General features: G+C 35.9%; 1 protein-coding gene across 7 annotated transcripts in view; it reads left to right on the top strand.

Annotated features, from left to right (window-relative positions):
- PACSIN2 (protein kinase C and casein kinase substrate in neurons 2) overlaps positions 1-15471 on the top strand; it is a 62199-nt gene that overhangs the window by 38570 nt on the left and 8158 nt on the right. For 5 of the 7 annotated variants that reach the window (XM_085232355.1, XM_085232366.1, XM_085232381.1 and 2 more), the window contains 8 exons: positions 4482-4638; positions 5413-5648; positions 6281-6436; positions 7437-7612; positions 9365-9485; positions 11485-11609; positions 12169-12285; positions 13207-13403. In XM_085232355.1, the coding sequence (XP_085088481.1) occupies positions 4482-4638; positions 5413-5648; positions 6281-6436; positions 7437-7612; positions 9365-9485; positions 11485-11609; positions 12169-12285; positions 13207-13403 (1285 nt within the window). The remainder of the gene's footprint in view (positions 1-4481; positions 4639-5412; positions 5649-6280; positions 6437-7436; positions 7613-9364; positions 9486-11484; positions 11610-12168; positions 12286-13206; positions 13404-15471) is intronic. The other 2 variants (XM_085232398.1, XM_085232408.1) reach the window with 2 other exon arrangements.

The raw sequence follows: 15471 nt of genomic DNA, 5'->3' as shown, positions 1-15471 counted from the left end.
AGTAGGTTTGTTGTAAGAATTAAGATAATGTATTATTTACAGTTATAGAAGATCTAAATGATTCCCCTAGACTTTGTGTGGATATAGTTGTGAATATGCATAATTACTTCAGTTAGTGTTTCAAGGCCAGGCTGGATGTGGCTCTGGGCACCCTGATCTAGTGGTTGGCAACCATCTTGAAACTAGATGGTCATTGTGGTCCTTTTCAAACCAGGCCATTCTATGATTCTATGATTAGTGTTATTTTTAAACACTGAAGTATTCTATAAAATACTTTAAGTTAAGTGAAGATATATATATGCTATATGAAGATATCAAACCTATATTTGGAGTAGGGAGGGTAGTTCTCAGGTTGAGGAGAAAGGGATTCAGCTCTCGAGAATATCCACACATTCACAGAGGGAAAGCAGAAGGCTATTGAGTGACTGTAGAATTGAAGCACTGGATCATTTTGAAGTTGGGTCTGTTTAGTTGCTCATAAGAAAGTTAATTTTACTTTATTTTGCTTTGGTCTAGTCACTGATCATGTTTAATTGTTATTAATGCACTATCTTGAATTTCCTGAGTAGGACGAAAGTCCAGTGTGATCTCCTTCAGAAAGCCATACTGCAAACTCTGTCCTGTTCAATCCTGCCTAAGATAGCTGCTGCCCCTCACCAAACTGAGTCTTCCCAAGGGTGAATCTGCCTTTCAAGAGATCTCACTTGGAGATAGGTCCTGGAGCTCTCATTTGCTGACAGGTCCTTTGCTGTGCTGCGGGCTGTGGACATGCCTGTGACCCTTCTGTTCCTTGTGTGTACTTTCAGGCTACTTGCACATTGTCTAGAGCCCTGTACATCTCTTCCCTGCCTCTGGTCTTCTGAATCAGATGCAGACAGCTGTATCCTCCATTTTTGTATCTGAAACTGCAGGGAGAGGAGGGATGTGCAAAGCTATCTGAAATGGAAATCTACGTGCGTGCCTGTGCATGAACAGACAGATACATGGGAAGAGCTGGCGAGATTCATGTAAAACAGCTACTTAAGAAATTTTGGTATGATGCACTTGGAGTGAGTGTTAGTAAGATACTGGAGGAAGTCCACGCCTTTTTTTTTTTTTTTTTTTTTTTTTTCTGCGCAGTGTGCCCTGGAAGGCTCAGGTTGTTAAAAAAGCAAGGAACTTTTATCTGAAAAGATAAGGACTGGGTGATCTTACGGAATCAGAGCCAACATTTTTAAGATGAGAAACTAATCAAATTTGACATAAACCATTGTAATTTTAGTATGTTATATAATAATTTTTAAATGCATGCTCGAGGAACTTTATTTAAGAAGAATGAATTTATTTAGTGACTAAGAATCAGGGTCTGAGAAGTATGTTTTGCATTTTAAATATGCCCCAAAGAGGGGAAGAATAAACTAATTTAAAAGATAGGAAATATCAATGATTTATTAATCATGATGTTTTAAAAATGCTAAATGCCACATATGTAGTTTGCATTCAGTGTCATGAAAAGAATGACAGAAAAATGCTTTGTTTCCAAAACTCTTAACTTTCTTCATAGGTCGTGAAAACTGAGTGTGATGTCTAATGTGATTTATGAAACATTTATGTGTTTTGAATGAACATTTTTGGTGTTTGGTTTGAAAATATTATAGAAGACTGTATTCTGTAGCATTGTAGCCTTGTTCTGTACTATCACGTTAGTTCTTTCAGTCTTCTTCAGCTGAAGGAGGTGGTTTGGGTGAATCTCCTCTGGTCTGCATGAGGCATTTTTACAAGTGGCCTTCTGCAGCAGATGGCTTAGGAGTGAGTAGGCTGTAATAGCGAGCTGAATTCCGTTCTTTGAATGCTGCCTGAGATTGGACAACTGCTGGATATTACCGTGTGGGCAGGATTTGCTCAGACGACTCAAAATGAAAACATGAAAAATGCCATGAGGCAGCCAGCTCCAATTCAGTATTAGCATATAAAATGCTAATTTAGTAGTGAAAATTTATGAAAGGCAGTGTTCTTGCTAGAGACATAAATCCCTAGGCATGTAACTAGAGACTCAAATTGATGCTAATGTAAGGCTTTTGGTAGTTGTGCCAAATGTAACCTGTTTTAAGCCTGCTTGGCTGTGAACATACAGCCAGAGTAATTTTGAGCATATGAATAATTTTGTCCTCCTGTCACGAACTTCAAGTATTCTTTCAGGTACTTAATTTCCTTAATGTTTGAATTATATCAGGGCTGCTCCAAAAGTAATGCCACCTATTTTATGACGTTGGCTCACTGAATCAGAGGCTGATGTTGGTGATATGGCAGTAGAAGTTGAACACTTCCACCAGTATTCCATTATGTTTTGTTATTGTGTGACAGATGGCAGCAGAGGGACAGTTTGACAAAATGGCATCGATGGTTGTGAGCACAGTGAGGAGGTGGGTGCTGCGTAGTCTCAGAAGATCACCTCTGCTGATACAGATTTTAAGAATGTGATATGCAGCTCTTGTTTATTGCTGGTGAAAATGCATAACTAATGGTGGTGACTGTCAAAAAAGTGTTGTGTAGGTGAGAATGTGCTCTATCAAATAGTGAGATTGTGCTCTTTGTTTCTGATGTAGTTTCTGTGGGAAAAAAATGGGAAGCATTACTTTTGGAGTGACCTACAAAGTGATCTTTGTTACTGTGTGGTGTTAGTCGGAAACTACTAATTTCTCATTTTCAATATTTGCCCTGAAAATAAGAGATTACTTTTCATACGTTTCGTATTACTAGATGAAGTCTGTTTGGACATGGATGCGTTTTTGATACCTGCTTCTTTGCAATGCTGATAGTTTCTCATCTTCGCTTGTATTATGTTTTATGTCCAAGTCTGTAACTTCCTGCTTTTAAAGAGGCTACTTCTTGATGAGAGTAGGACAAGTCAGTGACTGATGACTTTGGTGGCTTTATTTTGGTAATAACTGAGTTTCTTAGATCTATTGAGCTGGATATAGTCCAAAAAACACTCAAATTAATGCTTTGAGGGCAATGTCTTAATAAATTGCCCTGTCACTGTTTGCTCTGGTTACTTTTTTTCAGCTTTGACCCTGAATTTTGTCAACTTATTTTTGGCCAATGTTTGTCTTCACCAGACTTCAGAATAGTCACTGATAAAGTCCCACTTATTTTTTCCAGCACTTAATATAGTTTTCCTTAAGAATATTAAAATATTTCCCTTTGTACTCTGAGAAGCTTTTCTGAAGCAGATGGTTTGCATGTGCATCTGCTGACAAAATTCTGAATAAATACGAGCTAGAAAGTTGGATGGCTTCCCACACTTAAGATGTGATTCATGTAAAAATGGCAAATGTGCTTCAAGTATTTGAATGCTTGACCTACTACTTCACTGCTAATCTTTTTTTTTTTTAGTTTTCTGGTCAGGTGGTTTGGGCTGATAAGAAGTTAACTGTAATATTTAATAGGCTGTGCAAATTCTGTTGCCTGAGTTTTTATGTTTTGTTTAATGTTTACAGAAATGAAGCTGACTGACCTTGAAACTAGTGGAAATACTAGTTTGTCAGCTGTATCACTTTTTCCCCATCCACCCCTCCCATTACTTAGATTGGTTATTTAATGTTGGTAATACACAAAAATGAATAGGTGTCCATTTATATAAAGAAAGTTCATACATTTTTCTCCATATCTCATCCCTTTGCATCTTGTACATGGGGTCCTAGTTTTTCCTCTCTAAAATGTTCATGTTTATGCTAGGGATAGGAGCTTCTAAGTCACTGTCAGCACTGAGCCCACATTAAGTTCTAGAGTATACTTTTGAACTAATTGCAACCTACACTGAAGCACAGCTGTAATATAGTGTGCCTCTGATCTCTGCTGGTTACACGGTGGATGTGTTTTTCTATACTGTGTTCTTAGAAAACAGAAACTCTTTAATGTTCAGTGTAGGTTTTACAGTACTCCTTTGTATCTTGTTGCAGTTTTATCAATCTCTTAATTAAACGGAATGTGAAATGAGGATACTCAGTAATAAATAGATTCTTTCCTTCTTCGGTGCTTGCGTCAAGTATTTTGACCATCTAAAGCATTGCCAAGCAGTAATAATGCAAAACAATTCCTTAATAACTATTGTGGCAATTACCTATACTTACACTGCAAGACTAATAATGTGTAAGTTCTTTTGTAATGCTATATTTGCATTGCTGACTGAACTGTCTGTCTACTGAATGATGAGCTTGCTTTTTTAATAACCTTTTTTTTCTACAGGACAACTTGTCAGCTTTGTGTTGCTCTTTCAGGGAACTTCCAGCATCTTCCTTGCAGACCATACTACAATGGTCTAAGATATTTCTAATATCTTATATAAGTTAGGTTTTAAGATTAATTGAAAATACTGGGTGGTATAATTGTTGAATTTCTGATAGCAGATTATCCTTGTACTGTTGCTGTATGTGTATTAGAGATTTACCTTGCTTTCAGATGTTTCAAGCAGGAATTGCTAAGTGTTTGTTTCTCTATAGGTTGGAAATTACAAGCGGACAGTAAAGAGAATCGATGATGGTCACAGACTTTGCAATGATCTCATGAATTGTATTCATGAACGTGCACGGATAGAGAAGGTCTATGCTCAACAACTTACAGAATGGGCAAAGAGATGGAAACAGCTTGTGGAAAAAGGTAATACATCCTCATTTTGAACTCTGAAAGATTTCTCAAATAGAAAAAAAAAATTGAATCTTCTTGGTAAGTTGAAAGTAGAAATGTTTAGCTTAAATGGAACCTTTGCAAATGGCTCAGTAGTGTAACAAATGAGTCTTTCAAAGATCAAGCTTTCCTTGATTAAGACAAAGCAAAACAAACAAAAAAACACGAAAGACAAAAACTTAGCTCTTTTCTAATTTGCTGTTTTCTTATGGAAGAAGGTAATATTGCTTCCAATGTCAATGTATCCAAATAAATTCAGTTCTACACATTAGCTGTTTCTAGGTAAATAATGGTAGAGAACACGCTATTTGAAAAATATGTCTGTCTAAAAAGGTGTCAGTGGTTGTTGGGGAATCAATAATAGAAAAGTAGTGTTTTAATGAAAAACTGATCTTTTAGCATTTTAGTATTTTCTGAGTTAGCTTTTCTTTTCCTGGTTGTCCGTGCTTCAAAAAGTATGTTGAGAAACTGAAGGCAGTTCAGAGAGGAGCTAGTAAGTGTAATATCGGCACTTGCGGTTTAGGGAGATGCAGGCCAGACTAAATGAATATTATTTAAGTATGATTTTAACATGTTATATTCTAAAAGTATCTTTAAAAAAAAAAAATCCCTTTTCTAGATTTGCATAATTATCTAGGAATTCGTATTTAGAAATGAGTGTAAGTCAATAGCTTCAGGTAGTCTCTTGGGAATATGAGTTCCATGTGGGTGATGGTTATTGAGAATGACACTTTCTGTTGTGTTTAGGCCCACAGTATGGAACAGTAGAAAGGGCTTGGTGTGCTTTTATGTCAGAAGCTGAAAAAGTGAGTGAACTACATCTAGAAGTAAAAGGTTCACTGATGAATGAAGACTTTGAAAAAATCAAGAACTGGCAGAAGGAAGCCTTTCATAAGCAAATGATGGGAGGATTTAAGGAAACCAAAGAAGCAGAAGATGGATTTAGGAAAGCTCAGAAACCTTGGGCAAAAAAGCTGAAAGAGGTACAGCAGTAGATTATGTATTAGATATCTTGTGTTACAATATATTAATGTCTCAAATCTCTGTAAGGGAGTAAACTCCCTATTTTCTCTGCTGGACCCTCCTTTCTCAAAAACATCTCTTGCTTTCTGTCCTCTTCTGAAAATAAGTATTTTCTTTTGGTCTCTCTTAATCTTCATGTCTTCACTGAAAATCTGGAAAAAGTGGAATTTAAGTTATTTCAGTAATATCTGGTCCCATGCACTGGAAAGAAATGATCAGGGGAAAAGTGTTTGCAAATTTTCTCCTCGTCCTGCAACGTTCTTAAATAACAGGTTTGTAGAAGAAGGGGAGCAGAGGAACATGGGCATGAGGAAAAATTGTTGTACTTGAGATTTCCTGTAAACCTTTCTTGAGCCTTTCTTCACTTCTCTAAGCTTTTATAAGTGATATTTGTTGTATGGTGAAATATGTTGATTTCAAAGTACTATAATAATTTTCTTACATTGATTATTGTGTAGTGTTCGATCCTTGGCTTAAATAAGAAGTGTACCAAAAAAAACCCAAACCAAACAAAAAAAACCATACTGAAACAAAACCATCACAGTTGTTGTATAAAGTGTCACAGATGTAGAGGTTCAAATCTTCTTTTTAGGTGGAAGCTGCAAAGAAAGCATACCATGCAGCCTGTAAAGAGGAGAAACTGGCTATATCTAGAGAGACAAATAGCAAAGCTGATCCAGCATTAAATCCTGAACAACTCAAGAAATTACAAGACAAAGTGGAGAGAAGCAAACAAGATGTACTAAAGGTATGACTAATATATAGCTTGTCAATATCTAAAAATTTTTTTTTTCCTCCTGAATGTGCTGTAGACTGCAGCACAGCTTAGTCTGTTATGGTCCTATGCCAGAATTTGGGATTTTTGACAGAGCGTGTCATTGCTATGTTCATTTGTGAAGAACAGATAATATAACCTGTATTTTACCTAGGTACTTTGAGTAGGGAAAGAAACAGAATAATACAAGAGTTAGTCATATTTGGTAGTGAGGACTGTGTTATTTCATTTGAGAGAACATGAGATAGATGCTTAAAGTGTGCTGGCATCTAAAGTTGTCGTCATTCCTGACTGTGCAATGTGTACTACTTAAAAATTGTTATTGAAGGAAATGGAGCTGATGCAGTCTATTTAAATACAGTAGATGTGACTTTTTTTTTTGAAAAAAAAAAAAAAAAAAATCCCTTTGTGATGTTGGTCTGTGATCTGGATGGCCAACATTATCTTTGGTGGGATCTCTTAATATCTCTGGACTACTGCTATAAGTTAATCTAGAGTCCAAAATTCTGTTTGTTAGCTGAGCTCGCTAGATTTGTGACTTACGTTCACAGGAATGTATGCAATTACACCTTTTTCTGTTTGTAACTCACAGTGAACTACGTAAACTGCTGAAGGGGAAATGCTAACACTTTGAAATTATTTGGAGATCTTTAACTAAGAGACCCTGTAAATTGAAAGACCACTTACTCTTATACTAAATGCCTTCTTTGTTTTTTATCTTTAAGATTATATTAATGTTTTTCATGATTTCTTTTAAGAAGCTGGAGAGGAAGCTTAGGCCTTTATTGGAATTGTTTTGTTATTTTGTTAGGTAGCTCTCATCATGATCAAACAGGTACTGGTGGTAATGCGGAGAGAATGTGATATGGTGTATTTTAGTCCAGGTCTTGCCTATTACTATATTTGTGGGTCTCGTAGGACTGTAATAAAAATATTGCTAACTGATTTTTTTTTTTTATTCCTTCTACCTCAGACAAAAGAAAAATACGAAAAATCACTGAAAGAATTAGATAATGCCACTCCTCAGTACATGGAAAACATGGAGCAGGTATTTGAACAGTGTCAGCAGTTTGAGGAAAAACGCTTACGTTTCTTTCGAGAAGTGTTACTGGAAGTTCAGAAACACCTTGACTTGTCTAATGTTGCAAGGTAAAACTGTGCAAGACTTCAAAATTAGTGCTTAATACTTCTGAGCAAAAAATAATCCATGCTTCAAGTAGGTCGGTTTAAAATCTGACTTAATTTTAGTTGCTCAATTTACTAAAAGTGGAATATGTTATCTTTTTGTCTTGTCTGAGATCTGGTTAACATCTATCTCTAGCATTTGCTAGTTATCTTCAGAGATACTAAATGAACGGGTAAACTCTCACTGTTGATATATGTAGGTCGCTCCAAAAGTAATGCCTCCTATTTATTTCTATGGAAACTGCAACAGCTAAAAAGAACACAATAAACCACTATTTGGTAGAGCAAATTCTGAGCTACAAAACACTTTTTCAGCACAGTCACCACCTAGCTGTGTGTTTTTTGCCAGTGGTGAACAAGAGTGTGCATGCTGTGCTCATGAAAATCTGTACCAGCAAAGGTGTACCACTGTTGCTGTCACCACTGCTGAAAGCCACCACTCACCACCACACTGTGCTCACATCCACTGTTTGGTCTCCATAAATGTTCAGCAAGCATCAATGAAAGTCAATGGCATTTTTTCTATATGGAGTAATTCAGTGGCTTCCCTTTGCTTCATGCACGCATGTCAAACACCATTTTGTCCGACTGTCCCTCTGCTGCCATTTGTCACAAAGCAACAAAATGTAAGGGAATATTGGTGGGAAGGTTCAGCCTCTACTGTTATACCATCAACATTCACCTCTGATGCCTCAAATCAACATAAAATAGGAGGCATTATTCCAGAGAAGCTCTTATAATTCTAGAGTTTGTGTGCTGTGGTCTGGTAGGGTTTCACTAAAATCCCTTTAGCTTGTCAATGGACTCATAGTTCTGCATCACTTTTAAGACCTTGTATCTGTTGTATTAACACTTCTTCATCTGGGTTCCATATTATACCATATTGATCCTTTTGTTGAAAAAGAAGCCTGTTATATTTGTAGTCGGTCTGTAGAGCAAGCATGTCACATGTGTGATTTAGGACAGGGGATCAGAGTCGTATCTGCAGCATGACTTCTATTCTGTGTAATCCTTCATCATAACAGAGTTCGACTTAAATGAAGAAGAATTAGACCAAAATATGAGCAGATGCAGCAAGGTTCTTTTATATAGCATTTGATATTTTATGTAAATAGTGTCGTTATTAAGATCACAGTATCTAAACAGCTGTTAGCAGGTATAAGAAATACACATTTTCTTACGTGTCTTTTTAACTCATTTAACTCTGCTTCAGGTTGGAGACTTCTATTTTCATAATGAATTATAAGTCTAATTGGATTAAGACAGGAATTTCACAGAATTGCAGAATACCTAGAGTTGGAAGGGGCCTATAAGGATCGTCAAGTCCAACTCCAGGCTCCACACAGAATGCTGTGAAGTTAACACTGAATACAGTTACTACTACCTTGTAGGCAAGCTTTTAAATTCAAAAAAGTTCAAGGTAGACATTTTGTAATTTAAATACATTCTGAATTAAGTACTACATTTACTGACAACTATTTAAGATACTTTACAAGAGAGTAATAATCCATCTTTCAAATAAGGATGTTATTTCACTGTTTTTTACAGGCAGTTACTGAGTCTGTCCCACAGTTTTAAAGTCTGTCTTGCAGTGTTTTTTCCAATACATATATATATATATATATATATGTAAATGCATATATAATATAAATGAGTCTAGGGAATTTGCCACGTTTCTACATTTGTGCTGAATTTGAAGACAAATTTGTTTTGCAGTTACAAAAATATCTACCGTGAACTGGAACAGAACATAAAAACTGCAGATGCTGTTGAAGACTTGCGGTGGTTCAGAGCTAATCAGGGTCCAGGGATGTCAATGAATTGGCCTCAGTTTGAGGTAAGATCAGAGTATGGAAAACCCACACTTGTTTTTATGTTCTTTTTTTTTTTTTTTCCTTTGCCAGTTTCCTTTTTGACATGTTCCTTTCTGGTGAGACTCTTAGACTCGAACAACTTCTAGCAGTTAATTTTGTTATCTTAATAATTTTTCTTTTCTTTATTTCTGTTGGGTTCCCTCAGCCTCTATTTTTGGAGGTGATTATATCAAATACCTATTTAAAGAGTAGAGAGGTAAAAGCAGACTTTTTCTTTTAAAATGAAGTCATTACTGAAGTTATTAGTATGTGATTCTCCCTTTTGGTGTCAGACTTAAATTGGAATTTCCTTGTTATTGAGTAGACAGCAAAGACTGTTGAAATAGTTAAAATATTTCAAATTGATTCTGAAAATGTAGAAGTCTTGAACTAGTTTTTCTCGTACCACTATATTAAAAACATAATATTGCACCAGTTATTTTATTGCTGGATTCAGTTTTGAAAGGAAAAGGGAAGCTTTTGAGGAGTGTTCCACTAACTTAGCTTACAAGAAACAAGTTCCAAATTCTGTCAGTGCAGAATCATACTAGCAGATTATCAAAAGGCTGGTATTGGAATGAATTTCTGTATAGAATCATAAGTTCAATTGAAATAATTTCTGGGCATTCAATTAATGGAATGGAAACTTCAGTTATTGAGTGTAAAGTGAACGTTCAATAACTTCTAATTTTAAGGTTTGGGGAAGAAAGCTCGTATTAGTACTGCAGAATTTCTTTGCCTGAAACACTGAACTACAGTTAGTGCTGTGTGGGGAAATAGCATCCATTTTCATTAACATCATAATTAATACATGAAATTCCGATGTTACTATTTTTCTAATCAAGTGTTTTTTCACTTGCACGCTACAAGGATGATGTAAGTAAAAAACAAAAGTCATGATCAAATGAATATGAAATGTCATTATAAAGTACAAATGTACTTAGGTCAGTGATCTTTATATTTTGGTAACTCTGAAATCCATATGTATTTGTAAGAGATTAAAATAAAGAGGTACGTCTGAAAAGTTGGCCAGAAATCACTCATGACTGATCATGCTACTTGTATAAACAAGTAGTAATAGCATCTCACAAAAACTTCATTTTCTTCTTAATATCTCATAGTTTATCTTTTGGATAGTAAACCATCTCCTAAATTTTTAACTTTTAACATGTTTTCTGAGATGAAACATGTCTAAGCATAGGATATTTGCTTGTGTCCAGTTTACTCTCTGTTCTCTGCTTTATATCTGTATGTGGCCTAGTTGACTTGAAAGGTATAACTTCTGTGTAGGTCTCATCATGCCTGTTCATCTGCCTTCTGAAACTTCTCAGTGATTCAGAAGATCAAGGAGGGGATACTTAACAAATGACATCATGAGTCCTGTCAACAGTTGTGTTGATTTGAGCTCTTTTGGTTGGCTTTTAAGGACAAAATATTTGAGTGCAATACCCTAAGGACTCATTCGCATTTTAGGGACAGGAGAAGTTATATACAGTGAGTTGAAAAATGAACTCCATTGTAGGTCAATCCTGCAGCACTTCTTGAGAAGTAAACTTGTATCTTAAAGTAGACTAATACTAGTAGTAATACTTCAAAAGGTAAACCTAAAATTTAATTTTAAAAAGCCAGATGTCTTGGCATTACTTGAAACAGTAAATGCTCTCAATACAACTTTTAAAGAGTTGCACTGAGCAATTCCTTTGATTTCTCCAGTTCTCTACCAGATGTCTGGTATTTTAAGTCTTTTCAAGGTGTGCAGAATGTTAAGCAGGGAAGTACAGGTCACTTTGGGATTTGTGAGTAGTAAAGATTTGTTTGCATTGCTAAGATAGGAACTAGATGAGGACTATACCAAAACATGTAGAGTAACTTATCTTTACAGTAACTATTTGTAAGGCTGTATAAATGTATGTTTCATAACACAGTCTGAAAAATTAAATGTGGCAATTACATTTCTCAATCACTTTTTACATTCGTTGATAGGAGTGGTCTGCAGATCTGAATCGCACTCTCAGCAGAAGAGAAAAGAAGAAAGCTTCTGATGGAGTGACTCTGACTGGTATTAATCAGACAGGAGATCAAGTTTCACAGCCTAACAAACATAGCAGGTATTTTTTTAAATTATTTTTTAGTTATTTTAGTTATTTAAGATAACAGAGACATAGGATCAAAAAGCCACTGGCCAATTAAATGTTACTTGTCTGTGAGCGTTCTTAAAATAGCTTTCTGCAGCTCACAAAAAGATTTTGGTGATTAATTCTCCATTTTACATTTGTCTCTCCGCTGTGGATTATAAGAAACTGAACTGTGTAGCTGATTGGATGGTTGGTCTGTTGCTATTTTTCTATCTGTAGAAATGACAATTTTTCTTTGAAATCTTAGCTTGCAAAATGCTTAGTGACTTCACCAGTCTGGATGCTGTTAGTCCATGGCTGTTAACAGCAGCTTCCTTAGAAAGCAATGTTTCTAGTTCTGGAGGAGTGTATAATATTGTGGGACTGTCAGAACTTTCTTGGGTCTTATGCTACCTTTGTTGTTGTTCTTTTTGTTGTTTTTTTTTATGGCTGAAGAAAGGGTCTACTAAAAATTTACTTAGTGGTAAAAACACTAATTCGTGTCCTCTTAAACAGATAGGGTCACCATAATGCTCTTTCTTTTCCAAATTAGCAGTCTTAGTGTCCAGAGTAACACAGTGCAGTCAGTACAATCAAGTTACAATCCCTTTGAAGATGAAGAAGATACTGGGAGTACTGTCAGTGAAAAGGAGGACAATAAGATCAAAAAGTTGGTGAAAAGTTGTTTTAATTGTTTTTACACTTTCTCTATCCAGGGTTTTCAATTTTCAGTTTCTATAACGCTATGCTGGTGGGTGCATGAAGTCTGTTTGAGAGGTTTTGTAAGCTACACTGTAAACTAACTTGTCTCTCCTAACAGATGCCGCATCTGTTGCCCTGATCTTTGGTTTGAAACTACTGGGCCTATCGGCAGTTGCTAACAGAACTGCTGTTGTTTTTTTCCTTCCTAAACCAGTCTTTTAAAATGTGGATTTTTTTTTTTCTAACAAGAATGCTCTTGGAGCTTTACTCCTATGTGTGTTATTGGTGCATAAGTCTGCTTTTATGATAGCTTTCTTTTTGTTTAGGACCTTTTCAAACCACTGTCTTTTGCTCCATTATGCCTGCCTAAGGATATCACTGTCTTAAATGACATGCACGTACTCAGCAGTGAACTCTTCTTTAAATGATCAAGTTGTCGCTTTTATATTGGTGGATTGCAACATACAAAAAGTTAAAATAAATTGTAAGGGGTGCACAGAGGAGTGAAAGAGATTTTGAATGCAATTTAAATACCTAGTTCCTCTTATGTACTACCTTCACAGCTTTTAGCTTTCTAGAGTAAATAATATCATAGATTCTACAGATTTCTTGTTAGAGAAATTTCATGGAGTTTATAGGAAAGTTGTCTTCGATTTCTGTTTTTTTTTCTTTTTATTTTTTATTTTTTTAACTTTGAATATATTCTAAGAATGTGGGTTTTTTTTCTGAATAAGATATTGCCAGCTAAAGGTAGATAAGCAGAGAGAAATTTTCAAAGCCAAGCTTTAACAGAGAAGTTTAAGCTTAACTAAGGAAACTGATATCTCAGGGATACTTCTAGTCTCTTAGTGTAAGAGCAGGAAAAAGTAATTTAAAAATCTGTTTTTAGTGTTAGCAGCTATGAAAAAAACCAAAGCTACCCTACCGATTGGTCTGATGAAGAGTCCAACAATCCCTTTTCTTCCACTGATGCAAATGGAGACACCAATCCATTTGATGAAGATACTTCTCCTGCAATGGAGGTGAGAGTGCGTGCACTCTATGACTACGAGGGCCAAGAGCAAGATGAACTCAGCTTTAAAGCAGGTAAGTTTACAGTGTGCACTTAAAGCACTTCATCAAAAGGAGAAATGGGGCAACTAAGGACTTTTACTCCAGAGCATTTCCTTTTTTTTCTGTAATCACCTGTCCCTCTGAATGTACAACTCCACCTACAGGATCTTGTCTAACCCACACTCCTAATAGTGCTTCTTGCTATCACATGTTTGAAAGTACTGACTTGTAATCTGTTTGGAATGTATTGGAATGTATCTGTTTGGGATATTCTTTTTACCATTTTGTGTTAAATAAAACAGGGAGCTGCAGTTGATTACTTTTTCTCCTTTTCCTAGCTGATGACAGTAACAGCTGCTGCTTTTAGCTGTCTATAAATGCCAGCCCTACAAAGATGTTATTTAAAGGAAAAGGCTACAGCTATGCATCTTAAAATAATATCTAATCAACTGATATTTTTTTTCCTGTCTAAACTGGGAGCATCCACTTTTTGGCCTCTTATTTCCTACACCGCTAAGGTGGTGGTGGTGGTGGTGTTGTTGTGGTTGTTGTTGTTTTTTTAAGCTGAATACTTAGTCATAGATTGATAAACATTTTCTCCTTCAACACTCCTCAGCATATCTACACACAGTAGCCCTACTGTGTTTTACTTGTTTACTTGGTTTTGTTGCTTGCCTTATATTAGAGTACACTGTCTGGACATCTCCCTTCTTGAGATGTTTTATTTCCTTTGAGTCATTTTACTTGATTGTAGGAGTTGAGAAAACAAAATACAGACAGTGGACTGGAGAGACACATGTGACAGTTTCCCAGTTACATCTTTCCACCCTTACAAATTTCACACAGGGTTATGATGATTGTATACCATGAATGCTGCTGTCTTCATTTTGGGCTACCTGCAGTTGCGTGCTGAGTGAGTGCCTGGGTGTCTTCCTCAGCCTTTAATAGGAGACTTCAAGTGTTTTTCATAATCTGACCAACCCAGAGGCAGCACCCTGTATTGGTGGAAGGCAAAATCTGCACTTTTTGAGCTCCGGTATCTATCTTGTTTTGCCTCAAACTGCACACGGTAAACAGGAACTCCAGAATAAGATGGTTTTTTTCATAGTAGATTAACAGAACTTCAGTTTGTAAAAGTGAGATTGATTAGATTGTCAGTCTACTCCTTTCACCTTTGCTTGTCACTTGCTCCCTTCTCTAAGCTAGCACAGTTGCAGAAGACAAAGAGGATTCAAGTGATAAAATGTCTAAGAAAACTTCATTCCACTTTCCCTTCAGTATTCATAAGAATTACGCTATTTCATCTGCAGTGGGTGTTGGATGTTAGAGCTGAAAGTTCCTATTTTAAATAAGACAGTGATGTAGTGCTTATCAGTGAACTGTTAGTATTCCATTTTGCATATGGAGAAAGGTGGTGCTCAGAGCTGCATGTAGATGGAAATGTTTTTATGAATAAACAAGTCCCATAACCCTGGTGAGACTGTCTGTTCACTCTCTTCTCCCCTCTTTTAATAGTAAAACTTTACATCTTTGGCTTATCTTTGTAGACAAATAATTTGGACTTTGAAAGAAGAGAAATTGGTTGGCTTTTAACTTTGTTAAATTGTGCACTGACAGAAGGATAGTAGTAACTAAACATCTGGAGCTTTCTCTGAAATGCACAGAAGCTAAAACTACTGTTCATTCTGTAGACTTTGACTGTTCATTTTTTTTCTTGGAGGGGGATGGAAATAAGTTAACCTTCTTGAAATTTATGTATTGTACCTGTCAAGCCATTCTGGCATTCCAAAGGTTTACAATAACAAAGATTTTCCATGACAGAACCATGCAATGTTTTTACACATGGACGTAATGGTTAAATATAAAATTAAACATTCTGTACATTTAGTACCAGCTGTTAGATTTGTATTAAACTACTTGAATGAAGTGGCTCTCAATGTGAGGCCTGTAGAAATAAAGTACAAGTATGAACAGTAAGAGGAGTATTTAGACTTAACTTAAAAACTGCTTAATACCTTTGAAGGAAGAGCATTAAAAAACATTATAACAGCAGATCATGATTTTATCAATCAGAAGAGAGGGATCATGCTAGGCTATGAAC

Source organism: Meleagris gallopavo, chromosome 1 (genome assembly GCF_905368555.1).
Source record: "Meleagris gallopavo chromosome 1, MGAL_WU_HG_1.1, whole genome shotgun sequence".
In the NCBI taxonomy this organism is placed as follows: domain Eukaryota; kingdom Metazoa; phylum Chordata; class Aves; order Galliformes; family Phasianidae; genus Meleagris; species Meleagris gallopavo.
The sequence above is the reverse complement of the archived record's forward strand: the minus strand, read 5'-3'. Positions and strand labels throughout refer to the sequence as shown.